Source organism: Micropterus salmoides, unplaced genomic scaffold (assembly GCF_014851395.1).
Source record: "Micropterus salmoides isolate LMB-PRFRI ecotype aquatic unplaced genomic scaffold, ASM1485139v1 Ms_hic_scaffold_2, whole genome shotgun sequence".
Lineage (NCBI taxonomy): Eukaryota > Metazoa > Chordata > Actinopteri > Centrarchiformes > Centrarchidae > Micropterus > Micropterus salmoides.
In genome coordinates, this window is record NW_024041150.1 from 39,380,178 (window position 1) to 39,397,609 (window position 17,432).

Below are 17,432 nucleotides of genomic sequence, written 5' to 3' on the forward strand. Positions count from 1 at the left end.
GTATGAAATTCTTTGTGTGTAGTTGGAGCTGTGATCCTGGAGAGTCCTCCTGTGCCTGTGATGGAGGGAGATGAAGTGACTCTGCGCTGTAGAAGTAAAATGACCTCCTCCGCTCACATAGCTGATTTCTATAAAGATGACATCTTTATTGGCTCAGGCTCCACAGGAGAGATGGTGATCCAGAGTGTTTCTAAATCTAACGAAGGACTTTACAAGTGCTGCATCTCTGACTTTGGAGAGTCACCTCAGAGCCGGCTGGCTGTAAGAGGTGAGACCTAACAGGGTTTCAAAAACAGTATTGTTTTTAGGGAAACATTGCATAGGCACTATTGTGTTAACACAACAAGCCTATACACAGTTTTAGTGCAGCAATCTAAATATTTTAGGCATAATTTAAAGTCATAATACACACAAAAAAGCACAACATAACAATAATCTATCTTCAATAAAACAAAAAAATATGTGTTAAAAAGTAAAAGCACTGAAACACGACATGTCTTAATGAGATACTTTTTTTTTCTGTCTTTGCAGCTGTTCACAGAGAGACTCGTCCCTCCTCAGATCACTCCTGTCATATTTACCTCATGTTAAGGACTGTTTTCACCATTGTGATGGTGGCTCTGCTGCTGCTGCTGGTGGGACTACTTCACTGTGGAAAACTTAAAGTTACACAAACATATGTATGCATATGTAAAATATGTAAAGGTGACTGCCAAACCAAACAAAACAAAAGGGTAGATGACAGAGAAAAGTGTGTATAGAGTTTACTAAAAGCTCATATGATACTCTAGAAAGAATCATAACCACTTGTAAACTTTTAAACATTCAAATTTAGTCAGATATGTCTCCCTCCTGAATGAGGAAACAAGGAAAGTGCAATTTAACAGTCTTTGCTGGGGTATTATTATTTTTCTGAGCTCAAGCTTAACTGTATATTGCTTCAGCAGCTTCTGTTCTGCTATTTGTAAATTTTATAATAACTTTGAGGAACACAAACACATGTTCATTTGATGAAGAGCTGGAGAAGTTTTCATGGTTCTGTACCTGTCTTACTAGTAAACATGCTTTATGTTGGTGTTTTTTAGACACGTATCTCTGAGGAGATTAGAAAATGTTCTACAGTTCTGTACCTGTCTTTCTTGTCACCACATATTATCAGACTTTGTCACAAGGAGAAAAGGTAACAAACCACAGAAGCATGACCTATTTACAACAGGAGTGATTTATATCTTGTTCTATGTTCTGTTTTAGACACTACATATGCTGGTGATAATTTAAGCTTCTTAGACAGAAACCACAAAAAAGAAAACTGACAGAAGAAAGCCAAGGCCACTTGCTGTGTCGCTACATCAACACATTTCTCTTTGACATAGAAAGACATCCTGTTTGTTGTTGGCTGCCCTTGCCCCCTCCCCTGTGTGGGACATTGATGGAGACAATGTCCCACATGTCCCCTGGATGAACTGAGAAATTTTGCAACACATTTTTCTAGGGGCCTACAAGTTACTGTACTTTACTGATTTTTTTATTGTGTCAAGGAAGACATTTGTAGAGTTATATGTGTGCAATGTGTCTATATTTCTAATTCACTCTTTAAGAAGATGTATATTCTGGACAGTAATCATGATGAAGGTTTCTTTAGTCATTTCTGTCCCATTTCTGAGACAAAACATCAAATCAATTTTGAATTTAATTTAAAACATATCAATCATTTGTTGTAATCTGTGAGTATTTAAATTGAAGTACTTAACTTAAACAACTAATAAAACCAAAACCCTTGGGGAATACTAATATAAACTACCCTAAATTATTCTGTATTGTTCAGTCACACATACAGTAAATAAATCATTTATGTCAGTGAAACCAGCATATACAAATACAGCAAAATAATGTTATAGCACAACATATTCAAAACTTTTCACAATTCACAACATTATTATGCAACATAATGATACATTACTAGAACAAAGGATGGAGGATGTGAGCAGCGAACAGACTGTGGTCACATCTGGTTTGGAATAACCAGGTGATTAAATGACATTAGGGATCTAAAATGAATCATAATTTTATAAATGTTCAGAAGTTTTGCAATTGAATACTAAATAAAATAATCACATGGGATCATTTGTTAATGGATAATATATATCATCTACTCCTTCTGGATGCTCTAACTGAAGTTTCCACTGAAGCTCTTCTCTCTGTCTCTTCCAGGTATTTATTTATTTGCTTCTTATCCTTCTCTAGTTTCCATTTCCTCTCTGTCATTCTCATTATCAGGTTACAGTCTCTCTGTGTTCTGTATTTCTCCTGTCTAGATTCTTTATGGTCTTTTTGCTTTTGTCCGTTTTTGGTTTCATCTCCAGCTTCTTCTTGTGCTGTATCTGTGTCTTGTCCTCCTTCTGTAGTGAGATGAGTTTCTCTCTCTGGTTCAGATAATGTTTCATTTATTTCCTCTTCTCTCTCTGACTGCGCTGCCTTGAAGTCTCCTCTTCTCTCTGTCTCTTTCAGATTTTTATTTATTTGCTCTTTATCCTTCTCTAGTCCTATCCTAGTCCTACTATAACATTTTAGAATTTTTGTGATTGAATATTAAATAAAATAATCACATGGGATCATTTGTTAATGGATAATTTATATCATCTACTCCCTCTGGATGCTCTAACTGAAGTTTCCACTGAAGCTCTTCCAGGTATTTATTTATTTGCTCCTTATCCTTCTCTAGTTTCCCTTTCTTTTCTGTCTTTCTAATAATTAGATTGTGTTCTGTAGTTAGTTATACATACATTTAGCTGACCACCAGAGGATGGTGTTTTCAATCTAAAGGAAACAACTAAGTATGTGTGGACAAAAGATTAAATCTGAGTCAAATTAAATTTAAAACATAATAATCATTCATTATTCTGTGAGTATTTATTATTAACTTTAACAATTAATTAAACAACTCTTCTGTATTGTTCAATCAAACATACAGTAGAATTAATAATTTATGATGACATCATATACAAATACAGCAAAACTTATTATTATTTTTATGCAACATAATAATACACAAATGCATTACTATATAACAAATAATAGAGGCTGTGAGCAGAGAACATAGTGACTGAACACATCATGTTTGGAATAATCCGGTAGATTGATTAAACTGATAATATTAGGGATCTAAAATCAATCATAGTTTTATAAAATTTTAGAATTTATGTGATTGAATATTAAATAAAATAATCACATGGGATCATTTGTTAATGGATAATTTATATCATCTACTCCCTCTGGATGCTCTAACTGAAGTTTCCAATGAAGCTCTTCCAGGTATTTATTTATTTGCTCCTTATCCTTCTCTAGTTTCCCTTTCTTTTCTGTCTTTCTAATAATTAGGTTGTGTTCTGTAGTTAGTTATACATACATTTAGCTGACGCTTTTATCCAAAGCGACTTACAATTGCTATATATGTCAGAGGTCGCACGCCTCTGGAGCAACTACAGGTTAAGTGTCTTGCTCAAAGACACAATGGTGGATGGGTCACGGGTCTCTCACACCAAAGGAATGTGTCTTATCCATTACGCCACCACCACCCTCTGTTACAGTGTCTTGTGTTCTCCTGTCTAGATCCTTTATGGTCTTTCTACACTTCTTCATTATTTTGCTTTTGTCCATTTTTGGTTTCATCTCCAGCTTCTTCTTGTACTGTATCTGTGTCTTGTCCTCCTTCTGTAGTGAGATGAGTTTATCTCTCAGGTTCAGATAATGTTTCATTTATTTCCTCTTCTCTCTCTGACTGCGCTGCCTGAAGTTTCCTCTGAACCTCTTCTCTCTGTCTCTCTGTCTCTTTGAGGTATTTATTTATTTGCTCTTTATCCTTCTCTAGTTTCCCTTTCCTTTCTGTCATTCTAATAATCAGATTGTCTGTTGTCTCCAATAGTTCCTCTGTGTTCTTTAACAGTTCCTCGTGTTCTGTCGCCCTCTTCTCCAGAAACTCTTTGGTCATTTCACGCTTCTTCTTTTTTTTGTGTTTGTCTGTTTTTGGTTTTGTCGTCAGCTTCTTCTCATACTCTTGTATCTTGATCTTGTCCTCCTGCTGTAGTGAGATGAGTTTCTCTCTCTGGTTCCTCAGATCTTTCTTCTGCTCCGTCAGTGTTGTAATCAACTGTTGCACATGTTCCAACTCTACCCCATTCTTCTCAAACTCCTCATCAAGTTTTGCCTTTGTCTTGTTCAAATACTTCATTTTCTCACTTTCTGTCATGAGCTGCTCTCTTTCTCCCTCCATCAGAAGTTGAAGTTCTGTGCTGTTGCCAAATGTTGTGATCCAAGTCTTTTTTTCTCCAACTTCAGTCTCACCCTCATGGTGCCACTTGGTATCTATGTGAATAGAAAAGTTGTGTGTTTAGTTTAAAGTTCAAACCTGTTTTATTGATGCTGTGTTTCCCTTTGATAATAAATTGTTTAAAGGGGACGTAACAGAGAAGCACATTAGAAATGTGATGGCATTTAAGGTATAGCTACAAAACCACACATTTGCTTAATTTGGCAGAATTATGAAGCATTTCATTCTCAAAAAAAAAGAAAATGGGGGATAAAGTCAAATAAGCAACAGTGAGGCTTAGCTAAAGAGATGTTAAAGCAACTTGAGGTTTGAAAAGAAATGTGACTTACTGATTTTGTTTTGTCCCCATTTCCACAAAATAAAGACAACTGCAACAACAGACATGATGCACACAGCCAAGCAGATGGTGATCCGAACAGCAAAACTAGACTGGACCATGAAGAGTTCAGCTGTAATTATAAAAGATATGTTTATAAAACTCGATTTCATTTGTCTGTAACTGACAAAGTGATGGCCTCAAAAACATTTTTCCTACCTGGAACCTGGATGTGAGTGTCTCTGATCTGGTTGATGTCCTTCTGTTGGACTCTACAGGTGAAGCTGTTGTTGTGTCTCTTCTCCACAGTCACTCTGCTGCTGACAGTATAGAGGTCATCAGGACCTCTGACTGTCTCTGTAGGTCCAGCAGAGAGGAGGTTTCCCTCACCGTCCAGCCAAAACGCCTCAGGCTCTGGATAGCAGCCTTTAGATTTACAGTCTAACATCACTCCTTTGCTGACTGTAGAAATGTTTATTTCAGGGGATGATACTGAACCTAACAGAGAGCAGAAATGTTGTTTTAATGTAAAGTTGCCACAAGAATGAAAATGCAGAACTTCTTCAGTGAGCCTGATGATTCAAGTTAGACACTAGCTCAAGTTCAAGTGTCCATTAGATCAATCCAAAAGTCCCTCTATCCATTCCCCTCGGCCCAAATACTAAGGACCTTTGGCTGTCTCTCCCAGTCCAGCAGAGAGGAGGTTTCCCTCACCGACCTGCCAAAACACCTCAAGCTTTGATCAGATGCGTTACCATGCTACCAAAACATTTTTCACATTCACGTGCTTTAATTTTCACTCCCTTATGCAGAGAAATGTTGCAGTATAAAGCCTGGCTGCTATTAAGAGAGCTGCAACACTCTCAGACTGAAGTGGACAAAACACAGTACAGTGGAGAAAAAGATACCGATTACACACATCCTGAGCCGATCTCATAAATCGGTATCGAGGATCAGCCCCAATAATGATCTATAAATAAATGTTAAAATTAACACTTATTAACACTTGCGACTTACCAAAGAACAGCTCCACAGTTGAGTCTCTGTTCAATATGGGAACAAAGCACCTGTATGTTCCCCTGTCAGACAGCTTGACTTTGGAGAGTTTCAGTGAAATGTCTCCGTCCTGCAGTTTCTTGTTGAACAGCGATGTTCTTCCTCTGTAGGATGGATGCTGGTCATCTAGAAGTTCTTGACCAGAACGTTTCACGTGGACAAATCTGGGTTTCAGGTCAGGTCTCGACCACTCCACAGCTGTGGAGGCAACGTCCATAGCAGGTTCCAGGTGACATGGCAAAATGATGTCATCACCAACGACTGCCAGGATTGGCTGACGTGGAGCAATTACTTGAGACTGACCTGGGAAGAAGTGGCATTATTTTATACTGGCAGTAAGAGCTAAAGAAATTCACTTCTTTAAGGCTCAGTGTCGATTGCGTCGTTTACACTGGCTACACCATGACAGCAGCCTCAGAAAGATCTCAGAAAGACCCTGGATCTAATTATCTATCATGCATTAAAGCCTCTTGAAAATAAAATGATATTGTTTAGTCCTCTGTCCAATCAGCAGCTTTACTCCACACTAAAATTACTCAGCATGCCTATATGTAGAGTAAGAATGAGAGGAGAGAGAGAGAGGAAGCACAATTATCAAGTGAAAATGTTGGGCTGAGCTAAGCCCCCAGTGTTTCAGGATCCTAACACCACCCCCAGCAGTTCTCAGTCCACACAATGAGTGAATATGTTAGTTACCTTTACAGCAGTGTGTTAGCAGAAGCAGTGCCATAGTGTGATGGAAAACCAAAACATTGAAGGTACAGAGTCGCGGTTTTGGGGAGCATCCATCCTTCAGACGAAACATCCTGGAGTTCTGAAAATCATACCACTTACCAGCTTGTTAAAATTACTTTCCAGGATGATCATGAAACATGTTCGTATGAATCAGCTGAAAGCTTTTTGTAGCTTTTGCAGCAGCAGCCCTGCTTGTAATACTTCAATCAATGTAAACACAAAACACTGTAAAAAGGTATTTTTCATTGTCAGTCTGCTGTAGCTCTCTTAAAATCTAATTTCGCCTTATAAATCTGAAAAATTTATGTAAAATATTCACGACTTTATAACATGATTTCACAGCAGTTTAACAATGATGTACTGAGGTGTCAAATCTCCTTATCCAGCTGGCCAAATAAATATAGTAAAAGAAAACATGAGGCAAGTACCTGTTTTACATGTTGCAACTCTTCCTCTTTCTTCTGTAACTTCTCATCAACTTTTGCCTTTGTCTTGTCCAAATACTTCATTTTCTCACTATCTGTTTGGAGCAGCTTGACGTCTCTTTCTCCCTCCATCAGAAGCTGAAGTTCTGTGGTGTTGCCAAATCTTTTGACCCTTGTCATTCTTTCTCCCACTTCAGTGTCTATAGGAATGTAAGGGTGTGTGTTTAGTTTAAAGACACGCTTTAGTTTTTAACCTTTTGTCTATGCACCGTTTCCCCTTTGCTGAGAAAGGATTTTAAGGGGACATGGCAGAGAAACACAGCAGAAAGGTGATAGCATTTAAAGAATAGCAAAAGACACGTTTGAATTGTGAAGCATTTTCATTCTCAATCTCCAGGAAAAAAAGGCCTAAAATAACAAACCCAAAAGAATCAGGAATAACTCCTCTACCATTAGGCCTACTGTATATGCATGCTATATCGTTTGATAGGGCAGGAGCTAAGAAAACATATGTATGTTAAGTAAATGGAGTAAATGGAGATGAAATAAAGAAAATTCCTTCCTGTTTAGCGTGATGTTACTAAGCAACACAAATGACAACAGCCTGAGGATCAAGATTTTATTATGTTTAACAGAAAAATGACTAATTACAGAGACATGTGCCATCCTGCTTATGCCATGGCCACTCGCATGGCATAAGCAGTATAATAACCGACAAGTTGTATGTGCTAAGATTGCAAAGGTCACGTCAGATCATTCCTCTTGGCCCTTCACTCTAAACATAATAAATAATAATTCAATGTAAAAATGGAAGATGTGAAAGTAACTTGAGGTTTGGAAAGAAGTATGATAAAGTTTCAACTTACTGATTTTATTTTGTCCCCATTTCCACAAAACAAAGACAACTTCAATAATGGACATGATGCACGCAGACAGGCAGATGGTGATATGAAGAGCAGATCTTGACTTGACCATGAAGAGATCAGCTGAAATGAAATGAAATGAAAAAACACAACAGATGAGTTTATAAAACTTGACTTCAACTGTCTGTAACTGACAAAGTGAAGACACTAATAACTCATAAGTAATTGTCTAACCTGGAATATAAATGTTAGTGTCTCTGATCTGGTTGATGTCCTTCTGTTGGAAGCTGTTGTTGTGTCTCTTCTCCACAGTCACTCTGCTGCTGACAGTATAGAGGTCATCAGGACCTCTGACTGTCTCTGTAGGTCCAGCAGAGAGGAGGTTTCCCTCACCGTCCAGCCAAAACACCTCAGGCTCTGGATACCAGCCTGCAGACTCACACTGTAACACCACTCCATTACAGACTGTAGAAATGTCTGTTTCAGGTGATGGTGCAGAACCTAATAGGGAGCAGAAATGTCAAAAGTTCTTTGAATGTAAAGTTGACAGACGAAAAAAGGAAATAGAGCAGTTCTTCAAAGAGCCTGATGAGTTCAACTTAAACACTGAACCTATTATACACCTTAACGACCGAAAGTACTTTCGTTAGTGAGGATAAATCACCCGCTTCAACACACTGGTTTACTTGGGTTGTGAAACCCATTTCTCTGTAACAACTCTGTAAAAACAAGATAACATGTAAAGTAGATGACCTGATGATTCTTTTCAATACACACAGCAGTCTTACGTTGATGAATGCAACTTGCGTGAGTGAAGTACTTGCCAAATACTATCTTGAAAATCTGTTTCATGACCCTTGTAAACCCCTGATGTCAACAGGGCCACTATGTACAAAAGCAAATACAATATATATATATATATATAACAATTAAAAGAAGCTGTTCAATTTTGTCTCTCACCTTTGTTTTTGAATATGTCCCTACAAAAAAGATTGTAAGGCGACAGCTCTCTGACATGAACTTTTGCCTTTGATTGACGGGGTTCAGACAAAGGTTTTGAAATTTGTGATCTTTTGTAATTACCGATCCAGTTCTGAAAAACAAAAACAAAAAATAACGATAGAGTATTACACCAATTAAACAGTATTTTAACAAAATACTTCATTTTTAGAAGCAGTGCAGCAGAATGATATATTTATTTGACATGTTGTTTGTTAGTGTGGCACTAAAGTAAAACTTACTTCTATGACACTGGTGTCCAAACCAGTAGCAGATGCAGCACTTGGAATTAATTTTGACCCAACTCGTGTCATTCCATGCGTAAAAAAGGATTTCAGGGTTTCCTTTTGATTCCCATTAATGGGAGTTCTCTCTTGTTGAATAACAACAAAGAAAGAAAAATCTAGTCAGTTATAAATCAGTAATAAAAAAAGACAGTGTTGCAGATCATACCATCGTTCTCAGACACACTTGCCTAATGCTTCTAGATTAGCAACTGCAAGGCTTACCTCTCTGGGCCATCTTCAACCTAAAACAGAAACAGAAAAACTTGCACAAGACAGATTTGTGAACGGGCCCTTCTCTCTAAAAAGGCCAAAACCAAATTTTAGATTGTTCAACAAAGAGATAGAGCATGGAAGTAATAAAACAAACTTAGCCTACCACAGAAGTCCCTCAATCCACTGGAAATTGATGCTGTGGGAGACAAAAAAGTTAGGTAAAGATATATTAATGTTACACACACAGGCAGGCAGATAGATAAATAGACTTTTTTTTTCAAGTTCAATGTCAAGGACAGCAATAAATGTGACACACACAGACACCACAGTCTATATTTACTTCTAATAGATTCCTAATATTCGTCTTTTGCATGAATGTCATTGTAAGCTACCTCGTGTGGGATCAAATCCATCCAAGCTTTTTTCAAACCCACAAAACTTTATTTTACATTCTAGTCAAGATCCCAAGATACCCAAACAGCCATAAAATACGTCATGGGTTTAATATTTCACTCATAAGTCAACAGGAGTAAGGTTAGGCCTATGATGGGCGTTAACGAGCATACAATATTATGCAATAAGCCTTACAGTGTGGAAAAAAAAAATTTTACAGGCTAACTTTGCGTTTAACTAGAAACTAAATTTCCCCATTAGCTTCATACGTAAAAACATGCTTATTAGCAACGTTAATGCTCAAATAAAGCAAGTAAGTAACGTAATGAGCCTATATAACGTTTACAAAATAATCGCAATACGCTTATCTCATGTCAACACTCATGTCACGCAACATTAAAACACATTTTATGTATTGTTTTCCCTTATTGACTAATTAATTTCCGTTAAAATGCTCGGTTTTATCATTTAAATGTTCTTACCTGAAAATATCAAGCGCGAAATATTGCAACGTTGCTGCGTCATTCAGTAGACCTCCGATTACCGGCGAGCTGGATTCCTCTGGTATTGGATCTGGAGTCTTCTCTTGTATTTGTCGGTGATTAACCATGTCGATGGATGATAACAGCCTTCTGAGCCTACCAGTAGGCGCAGCAGGCCCCTGCTGGCCCATATATATGAGCTGATAACCACTGATAACGCCCATTCAATCGAGTGATAACATTCGAAGCGGGTGGATAAATGTCCATATTTGATAAAAAGGTTTAAAACCATGACGTTTATACTAATAAAGACAATTCAATGTCTTATTTCTTATTTCAAAGACTACATGTTACACTCAAAATACACAGAAGATCTGGTGGACTTATCAAATGTAAGAAGAAAACGTGGGTTGTGAAATTGATTGTAGGCCCATAGTCGATGTTGTGGTAGCACTTTATAATATAAAGCAGTTATAAAGTTGTTTTTGTAGTTGTGCGGTATCACATGACCAGTACATAACAGTATTTTTTTTTATTATTATATTTAAACTCAAACCAAGGGCTTTTACCATCTTTTTGGGAGTCATTTACCTCCACAAGAGTGTGTCAGGAGAATGAGGACGGCAGCATGATGCAAGACCATTGAACTCAAGTTATTGACCTCATGTTTGAAGGGGAGTCTGGCTTTTATATGAATCATCCTGGAGTTCTGTAAATAAAAATATATGCAAGGTGAGCTAGCTGGGAGTCTATTATAATGAAAGTCAGTGTAAATGCTTTTTTAATACTCTAAAGCTTTGTGAAATAATGTTTTTTTAGTAACTTCTATTAGTAACTTAAACTAATTAATACAGTCAAACAAAGCAGTTACGATAAGAGCAAAGATAGGACATGTGAAATATGTGGAAACACAAACTAAACTGAATTATATATTATATAATAAATAATATAAAAAAATAAATTGTGGGGAAAAAAAACTTCAAAGATTTTCCACTTATTCCAAATTATCTTTTTCCCCATATACATTATGGCTCAGTTTATTAAACCACTCGTTTACCTTTTTTAAAATCACTTCTGGTATTCAAAATGCAATGCTTTGTCTATAACGTTTACAAAATGTAACAACAGACTTCAACGTCATTTTACGTGTTAAGCAACTGGCTGGTGCTCCAAAACTCACGGGTGTATGAAAAAATATTGCAGATGAAGACTGCAGTTTCACTTTCAATCTAGAGACAGGATATAAATAATTACAATAATGACATGTTAAAAAGTGAAATCCCTAAAATAATCTATTAAACATAAGTATACATACCTGTTGTGTATCTGTGTTAATGAGTCGCCTCACCTCAGGGGGAAAAAAGGCTGTCCGGTCCAGAATGAGACAGCGTGAAATAAAACCATGTGTTCTTTCACCCCAGCCCTCTATAATTGTCAGGACATGGCAGGATGATTTTAACTGATGCATTCACGGGAAACAAGGTAGTCCAACAAAAGCCTGAAATCTGAAAAGAGGAATATAACATCCAAAATCCAAAACAGTAAAACAAACAATCCTCCAGGCAGGTGAAAATGAAATAATCCAGGAAAAACGTAGACAGCGAACAGATGGGCAGAGCTACTGACAGACGAGAAGAACTGGTAAATGCAGAATAGGAATGATAAGATTGCATACTGACACACACACACACACACACAGCAAGAAGGGCATGCTGTCAAGGATTAAACAAACCAGAAAGCTATACAAAGACAGGCAGGGAGGTAACAAGACACGAAAAAAAACATCTGACAGATGATTTCAAAATAAACCAGGCAAACAGACAAGCTGCGGACTTACCATCAGGAGTACCGTGAGATATCCTGGTGGGACCCTGGACAATTGGCCCAATAAACCACATAGTATTAAACTGCAGTTTAATAACTGATTGGTATGTGCCTTGTGTCACGGCTGGTGACAGGACTCAGATGCAGACCGGAGTGAGGTGTTCAAACAAAGGGAATATTTATTAGTTTTGATAGTTTTGCACAAACACAACGTGGGATTGGGGTTGATTGGGATTGGGATGATTTACAAATGGGCCAGTGAGGAGAGTTCGGGTTCCGGTGCTCTGGTAGCAGGCAGAACTGAGTCTGGGCTCTGGGCTGATTGTTTGAGGTAGTGACAGAGAGAGGGAATTATCCAGAGCATGAGGGGAGAGCCCTGCGATGGACTGGCGACCTGTCCAGGGTGTACCCCACCTTTCGCTCAATGTCAGCTGGGATTGGCTCCAGCCCCCACGACCCTGTACGCAGGATAAGCGGCTGACAATGGATGGATGGATGAGGGGAGAGCAGAACACAGAGACAGACACCAACCTGAACACACCTATCATTCAGCACACAAAAAGGACTAGAGAAGACACAAAAACACGTTCCCACACATCGTCAAACTATACACTTACTCAAGTATTTTTGGGCCAGTAAAACTACATTAAACTTTGTTACATTTGCCCTTTATACCTTCATTACTTTACAAGTCTGTTATCTACTGTGCATTTTGCTTCATTAACTGATTTAAAAGCGTATTTAGTCTCTGCAGTACAAATGCACTTTATACACTGTAACATCTAAGTTAGAAGATTGTTGATTAACAGAATCATCTCCTTGCACAGAGCAAGGCTTTCTGATGGGAATTAGCCTGTTTATTTTGTTTTCTCTTCTCTAGTTCACATTGGTTGGTATTTGTTTTAGCAATGTCAAACGTTTAATAATTTATCCGAATGTCACCGGGGAAACTGATCTTGGCTTTCACTCAGCATATTATTATTATTATTTATTCAGGAAACAATATGTTTTGAGATGCATATATAGGGAAAGAGCAATTAAGGGTGGACACAACAGTCCTCTCGGACTTTAAGCGCACAGGTCTCCCTTTATTCATTTGTATGCTAATTCAACAACAAGCTGCTGTCGTGTTCTTGCTACAATAATTCAGTGCTTTGTTAAGATTATGTGTATAGATGCTTCAGGAATAATCATTTTGTATTGGGTGCCTGAGCTATTGGGAGAAGGCAAATCATATGCAGCACCCTTCATATCAAAGCAAGTGGTTTGGTTTGCTACATGTTCCTTCTGAAAGCAAGTGCCTAGCCTATTTACTATTAAGTAAGTGATCTTACCTTCATCTAGACTGAAAAAAATTGTCTTAAACAGAAATAGCTTAATTAGAGAAAATAAACAAGCAAAGCAAAGTGCACTCCCTAGATATAACCATGCTGCACAGCAACTTAATATTACATAAAGAGTAGTTTATAAACTAACAATCTATGAAGTGTTTTTTTTAATCTCTTAGGATTAGGATGTGCACGTTTGAGTATTTATTATTCACCTTTATGTTTTACAGTAAAGCTCTAGAATAGATGCAGCGATTTTAGATGTTGTTGGTACAACTGCCAAACTGAACAATACAAAAGACTGAACCACAGTGAATAGTGAGTTTACAGGTAACTGAAAGCCAATTTGTTCACTAAGACAAATATAAATTATCTTGCATTGCAGTATTAAGCATCCCTTCAAACGGTTCATATGATAGTTTAGAAAGGAGCATAACCACTTGTGAACATCCTGTATCACTGCCTTTTTGTATTTAGTCAGCGCACACACACACACACACACACACACACACACATACACACACACCTCCACAAACTATATTCAGTTAGTGTCTCAGTAAAAACATGACTGACAGATAAAAAGAAAAGAAAAATAAAATTTAACCAGAGGAAAAAGTTATTTGTCTTAACACTGCAAAACATTAAACAAAGGCAACATTTTCACTTCTATATAAAAACATCAAAACAATAAAACACCAGCAACAGCAAGTTCAAAAACGTCTTATTTGCACATTTTTGTTGGGATCAGATTTTCCTTTAAATTGGGAATCTTTGAGGAAACTCTGATTTCACCACGAGAGGATGGTGTTTTCAATCTAAAGGAAACAACTAAGTATGTGTGGACAAAAGATTAAATCTGAGTCAAATTAAATTTAAAACATAATAATCATTCATTATTCTGTGAGTATTTATTATTAACTTTAACAATTAACTAAACAACAACTCTTCTGTATTGTTCAATCAAACATACAGTGGAATTAATTATTTATGATGACATCATATACAAATACAGCAAGACTTATTATTATTTTTATGCAACATAATAATACACAAATGCATTACTATATAACAAATAATAGAGGCTGTGAGCAGAGAACATAGTGACTGAACACATCATGTTTGGAATAATCAGGTAGATTGATTAAACTGATAATATTAGGGATCTAAAATCAATCATAGTTTTATAAAATTTTAGGATTTTTGTGATTGAATATTAAATAAAATAATCACATGGGATCATTTCTTAATGGATAATTTATATCATCTACTCCCTCTGGATGCTCTAACTGAAGTTTCCACTGAAGCTCTTCCAGGTATTTATTTATTTGCTCCTTATCCTTCTCTAGTTTCCCTTTCTTTTCTGTCTTTCTAATAATTAGGTTGTGTTCTGTAGTTAGTTATACATACATTTAGCTGACGCTTTTATCCAAAGCGACTTACAATTGCTATATATGTCAGAGGTCGCACGCCTCTGGAGCAACTACAGGTTAAGTGTCTTGCTCAGGGACACAATGGTGGATGGGTCACGGGTCTCTCACACCAAAGGAATGTGTCTTATCCATTACGCCACCACCACCCTCTGTTACAGTGTCTTGTGTTCTCCTGTCTAGATCCTTTATGGTCTTTCTACACTTCTTCATTATTTTGCTTTTGTCCATTTTTGGTTTCATCTCCAGCTTCTTCTTGTACTGTATCTGTGTCTTGTCGTCCTTCTGTAGTGAGATGAGTTTCTCTCTCTGGTTCAGATAATGTTTCATTTATTTCCTCTTCTCTCTCTGACTGTGCTGCCTGAAGTTTCCTCTGAACCTCTTCTCTCTGTCTCTCTGTCTCTTTCAGGTATTTATTTATTTGCTCTTTATCCTTCTCTAGTTTCCCTTTCCTTTCTGTCATTCTAATAATCAGATTGTCTGTTGTCTCCAGTAGTTCCTCTGTGTTCTTTAACAGTTCCTCGTGTTCTGTCGCCCTCTTCTCCAGAAACTCTTTGGTCATTTCACGCTTCTTCTTTTTTTGTGTTTGTCTGTTTTTGGTTTCGTCGTCAGCTTCTTCTCATACTCTTGTATCTTGATCTTGTCCTCCTGCTGTAGTGAGATGAGTTTCTCTCTCTGGTTCCTCAGATCTTTCTTCTGCTCCGTCAGTGTTGTAATCAACTGTTGCACATGTTCCAACTCTCCCTCATTCTTCTCCAACTCCTCATCAAGTTTTGCCTTTGTCTTGTTCAAATACTTCATTTTCTCACTTTCTGTCATGAGCTGCTCTCTTTCTCCCTCCATCAGAAGCTGAAGTTCTGTGCTGTTGCCAAATGTTGTGATCCAAGTCTTTTTTTCTCCAACTTCAGTCTCACCCTCATGGTGCCACTTGGTATCTATGTGAATAGAAAAGTTGTGTGTTTAGTTTGAAGTTCAAATCTGTTTTGTTTACACTGTGTTCCCTTTGCTGAGCAAACATTTTAAGGTCTTTAAAGCATAGCTACAAAAACCCATTTTTGCTTTGCTGGGCAGAAATATTAAACAATTTAAACGTTTAAATGTTTAGTCAACTGTCAAAGTTTCTTAAAAACATAAATTGTAAAAGAATAACATTTGAACAGCAACAGTGACGCTTACCTAAAGAGATGTATGTTATTTGTGTAACCACTAACAACAATTTTGAAGAAGCCAAAAGAAAGATGCTTTTAGTTGAGAACCACACAAGTTTAATGTTGAAATGTTTGATATTTGTGTGAAACTGGACGTACAAATCAGCTCTATCTTAAATAATATTTAGCTGCAGCCTGTGGGTCTGAGGGACAGCTGAAGCGGAAGAAAGACGAAAAAGTATATCAAAGTTAAATGAGTAAATTAACTGATACTTGGTATTGGAATTTGGTTCATGTGGCATTTGGGAAGTGCATATACACAGAATAATACCAAACAAGCTGTACTCTCCCTGATTTCAATGGATGATGCTAAGATCACATTGGCCTTCTCGGCGCTTAACTCTAAACATAATTAATGTAAAAATAATTGTAAAAGAGATGTGAAAGTAACTTGAGGTTTGAAAAGAAATGTGACTTACTGATTTTGTTTTGTCCCCATTTCCACAAAATAAAGACAACTGCAACAACAGACATGATGCACGCAGCCAAGCAGATGGTGATCCGGAGAGCAAAACTAGACTGGACCATGAAGAGTTCAACTGTAGTTGTAAAACACACAATAGATGTGTTTATAAAACAAAACTTCAACTGTCTGTAACTGACAAAGTGATGACATCAAAAACTCATAAGCCTTTTTTCCTACCTGGAACCTGGATGTGAGTCTCTCTGGTCTGGTTGATGTCCTTCTGTTGGACTCTACAGGTGAAGCTGTTGCTGTGTCTCTTCTCCACAGTCACTCTGCTGCTGACAGTATAGAGGTCATCAGGACCTCTGACTGTCTCTGTAGGTCCAGCAGAGAGGAGGTTTCCCTCACCGTCCAGCCAAAACACCTCAGGCTCTGGATACCAGCCTTTAGATTTACAGTCTAACATCACTCCTTTGCTGACTGTAGAAATGTCTATTTCAGGTGAGGAGACAGAACCTAACAGAGAGCAGAGATGTCAAAAATAGTTTGAATATAAAGTTGCCAAAAGAATAACAATTAGAGCACTTCTTCAATGAACCTAATGAATAAAGTTCAGCTTAGGCCACACTGTTTATTCTCTAATAAAGACATCTCATTTCCCCCCTACTCCTTCTAGTTGGCCACATGGTCAATCCAACCCTGTCTTTATTCTTTTTTCATCTGGTCAGTCTAAATGCCTTTCAAATTTATTATATATTTATTATATATTTTATTATATAATATATAAATATATAACTAACTATATTATATATAGTTATTATATATCAATGATTATTTGCAGATGATACAAACATATTTCTAAACATAAAACTACATTCATGGTATTTGGAAACTGTAAGTAAAATCATCAAGCACAGATACAGACAGAGGGTGTTAACATAGAAAGAGTGCATGAAAATAAATTCCTTGGAGTGATCATAGATGACAAGATTTGCTGGAAGCCTCATATAAAAACACATCAAAACCAAACTGTCCAGAAGTATTGCAGTCCCAGCAAGAGCTAAGCACATTCTGGATCTTAAATCACTTCACATCCTTTACTGTTCACTATTGCTACCTTATTTGAATTACCGTCTAGAGGTT

General features: G+C 37.2%; 2 protein-coding genes, 1 long non-coding RNA gene and 1 pseudogene across 13 annotated transcripts in view; all 4 read right to left on the reverse strand.

The window, feature by feature from the left end:
- LOC119912524 (trichohyalin-like) overlaps positions 1-17,432 on the reverse strand; it is a 729,783-nt gene that overhangs the window by 360,058 nt on the left and 352,293 nt on the right. The window lies entirely within an intron of this gene.
- LOC119912537 overlaps positions 1-17,432 on the reverse strand; it is a 452,474-nt pseudogene that overhangs the window by 232,657 nt on the left and 202,385 nt on the right.
- Positions 1,673-17,432, reverse strand: part of LOC119912525 — a 35,894-nt gene continuing 20,134 nt past the window's right edge. For 2 of the 5 annotated variants that reach the window (XM_038731757.1, XM_038731758.1), the window contains 9 exons: positions 16,527-16,563; positions 7,726-7,845; positions 6,863-7,059; positions 6,396-6,528; positions 5,661-6,002; positions 4,863-5,141; positions 4,657-4,776; positions 3,788-4,362; positions 1,673-2,475 (listed from right to left, as the gene is read on the reverse strand). In XM_038731757.1, the coding sequence (XP_038587685.1) occupies positions 2,146-2,475; positions 3,788-4,362; positions 4,657-4,776; positions 4,863-5,141; positions 5,661-6,002; positions 6,396-6,528; positions 6,863-7,059; positions 7,726-7,845; positions 16,527-16,563 (2,133 nt within the window). In that variant the 3' untranslated portion in view covers positions 1,673-2,145. Of the gene's footprint in view, positions 2,476-3,787; positions 4,363-4,656; positions 4,777-4,862; positions 5,142-5,660; positions 6,003-6,395; positions 6,529-6,862; positions 7,060-7,725; positions 7,846-7,956; positions 7,994-16,526; positions 16,806-17,432 lie in introns of all 5 variants that reach the window. The other 3 variants (XM_038731756.1, XM_038731755.1, XM_038731754.1) reach the window with 3 other exon arrangements.
- LOC119912553 lies at positions 8,009-11,704 on the reverse strand. Of its 5 annotated transcripts, XR_005446179.1 has the most exons (8): positions 11,412-11,704; positions 11,277-11,325; positions 10,688-10,805; positions 9,385-9,417; positions 9,231-9,250; positions 8,964-9,094; positions 8,683-8,815; positions 8,009-8,223 (listed from the first exon to the last, which is right to left on the reverse strand). It is a non-coding gene; the product is annotated as an uncharacterized LOC119912553 (long non-coding RNA). The 5 variants fall into 5 exon arrangements; XR_005446181.1 differs by lacking the exon at positions 11,277-11,325 and having other exon boundaries at positions 11,412-11,700; XR_005446180.1 differs by lacking the exons at positions 10,688-10,805; positions 11,277-11,325; positions 11,412-11,704 and adding an exon at positions 10,097-10,621 and having other exon boundaries at positions 9,231-9,417.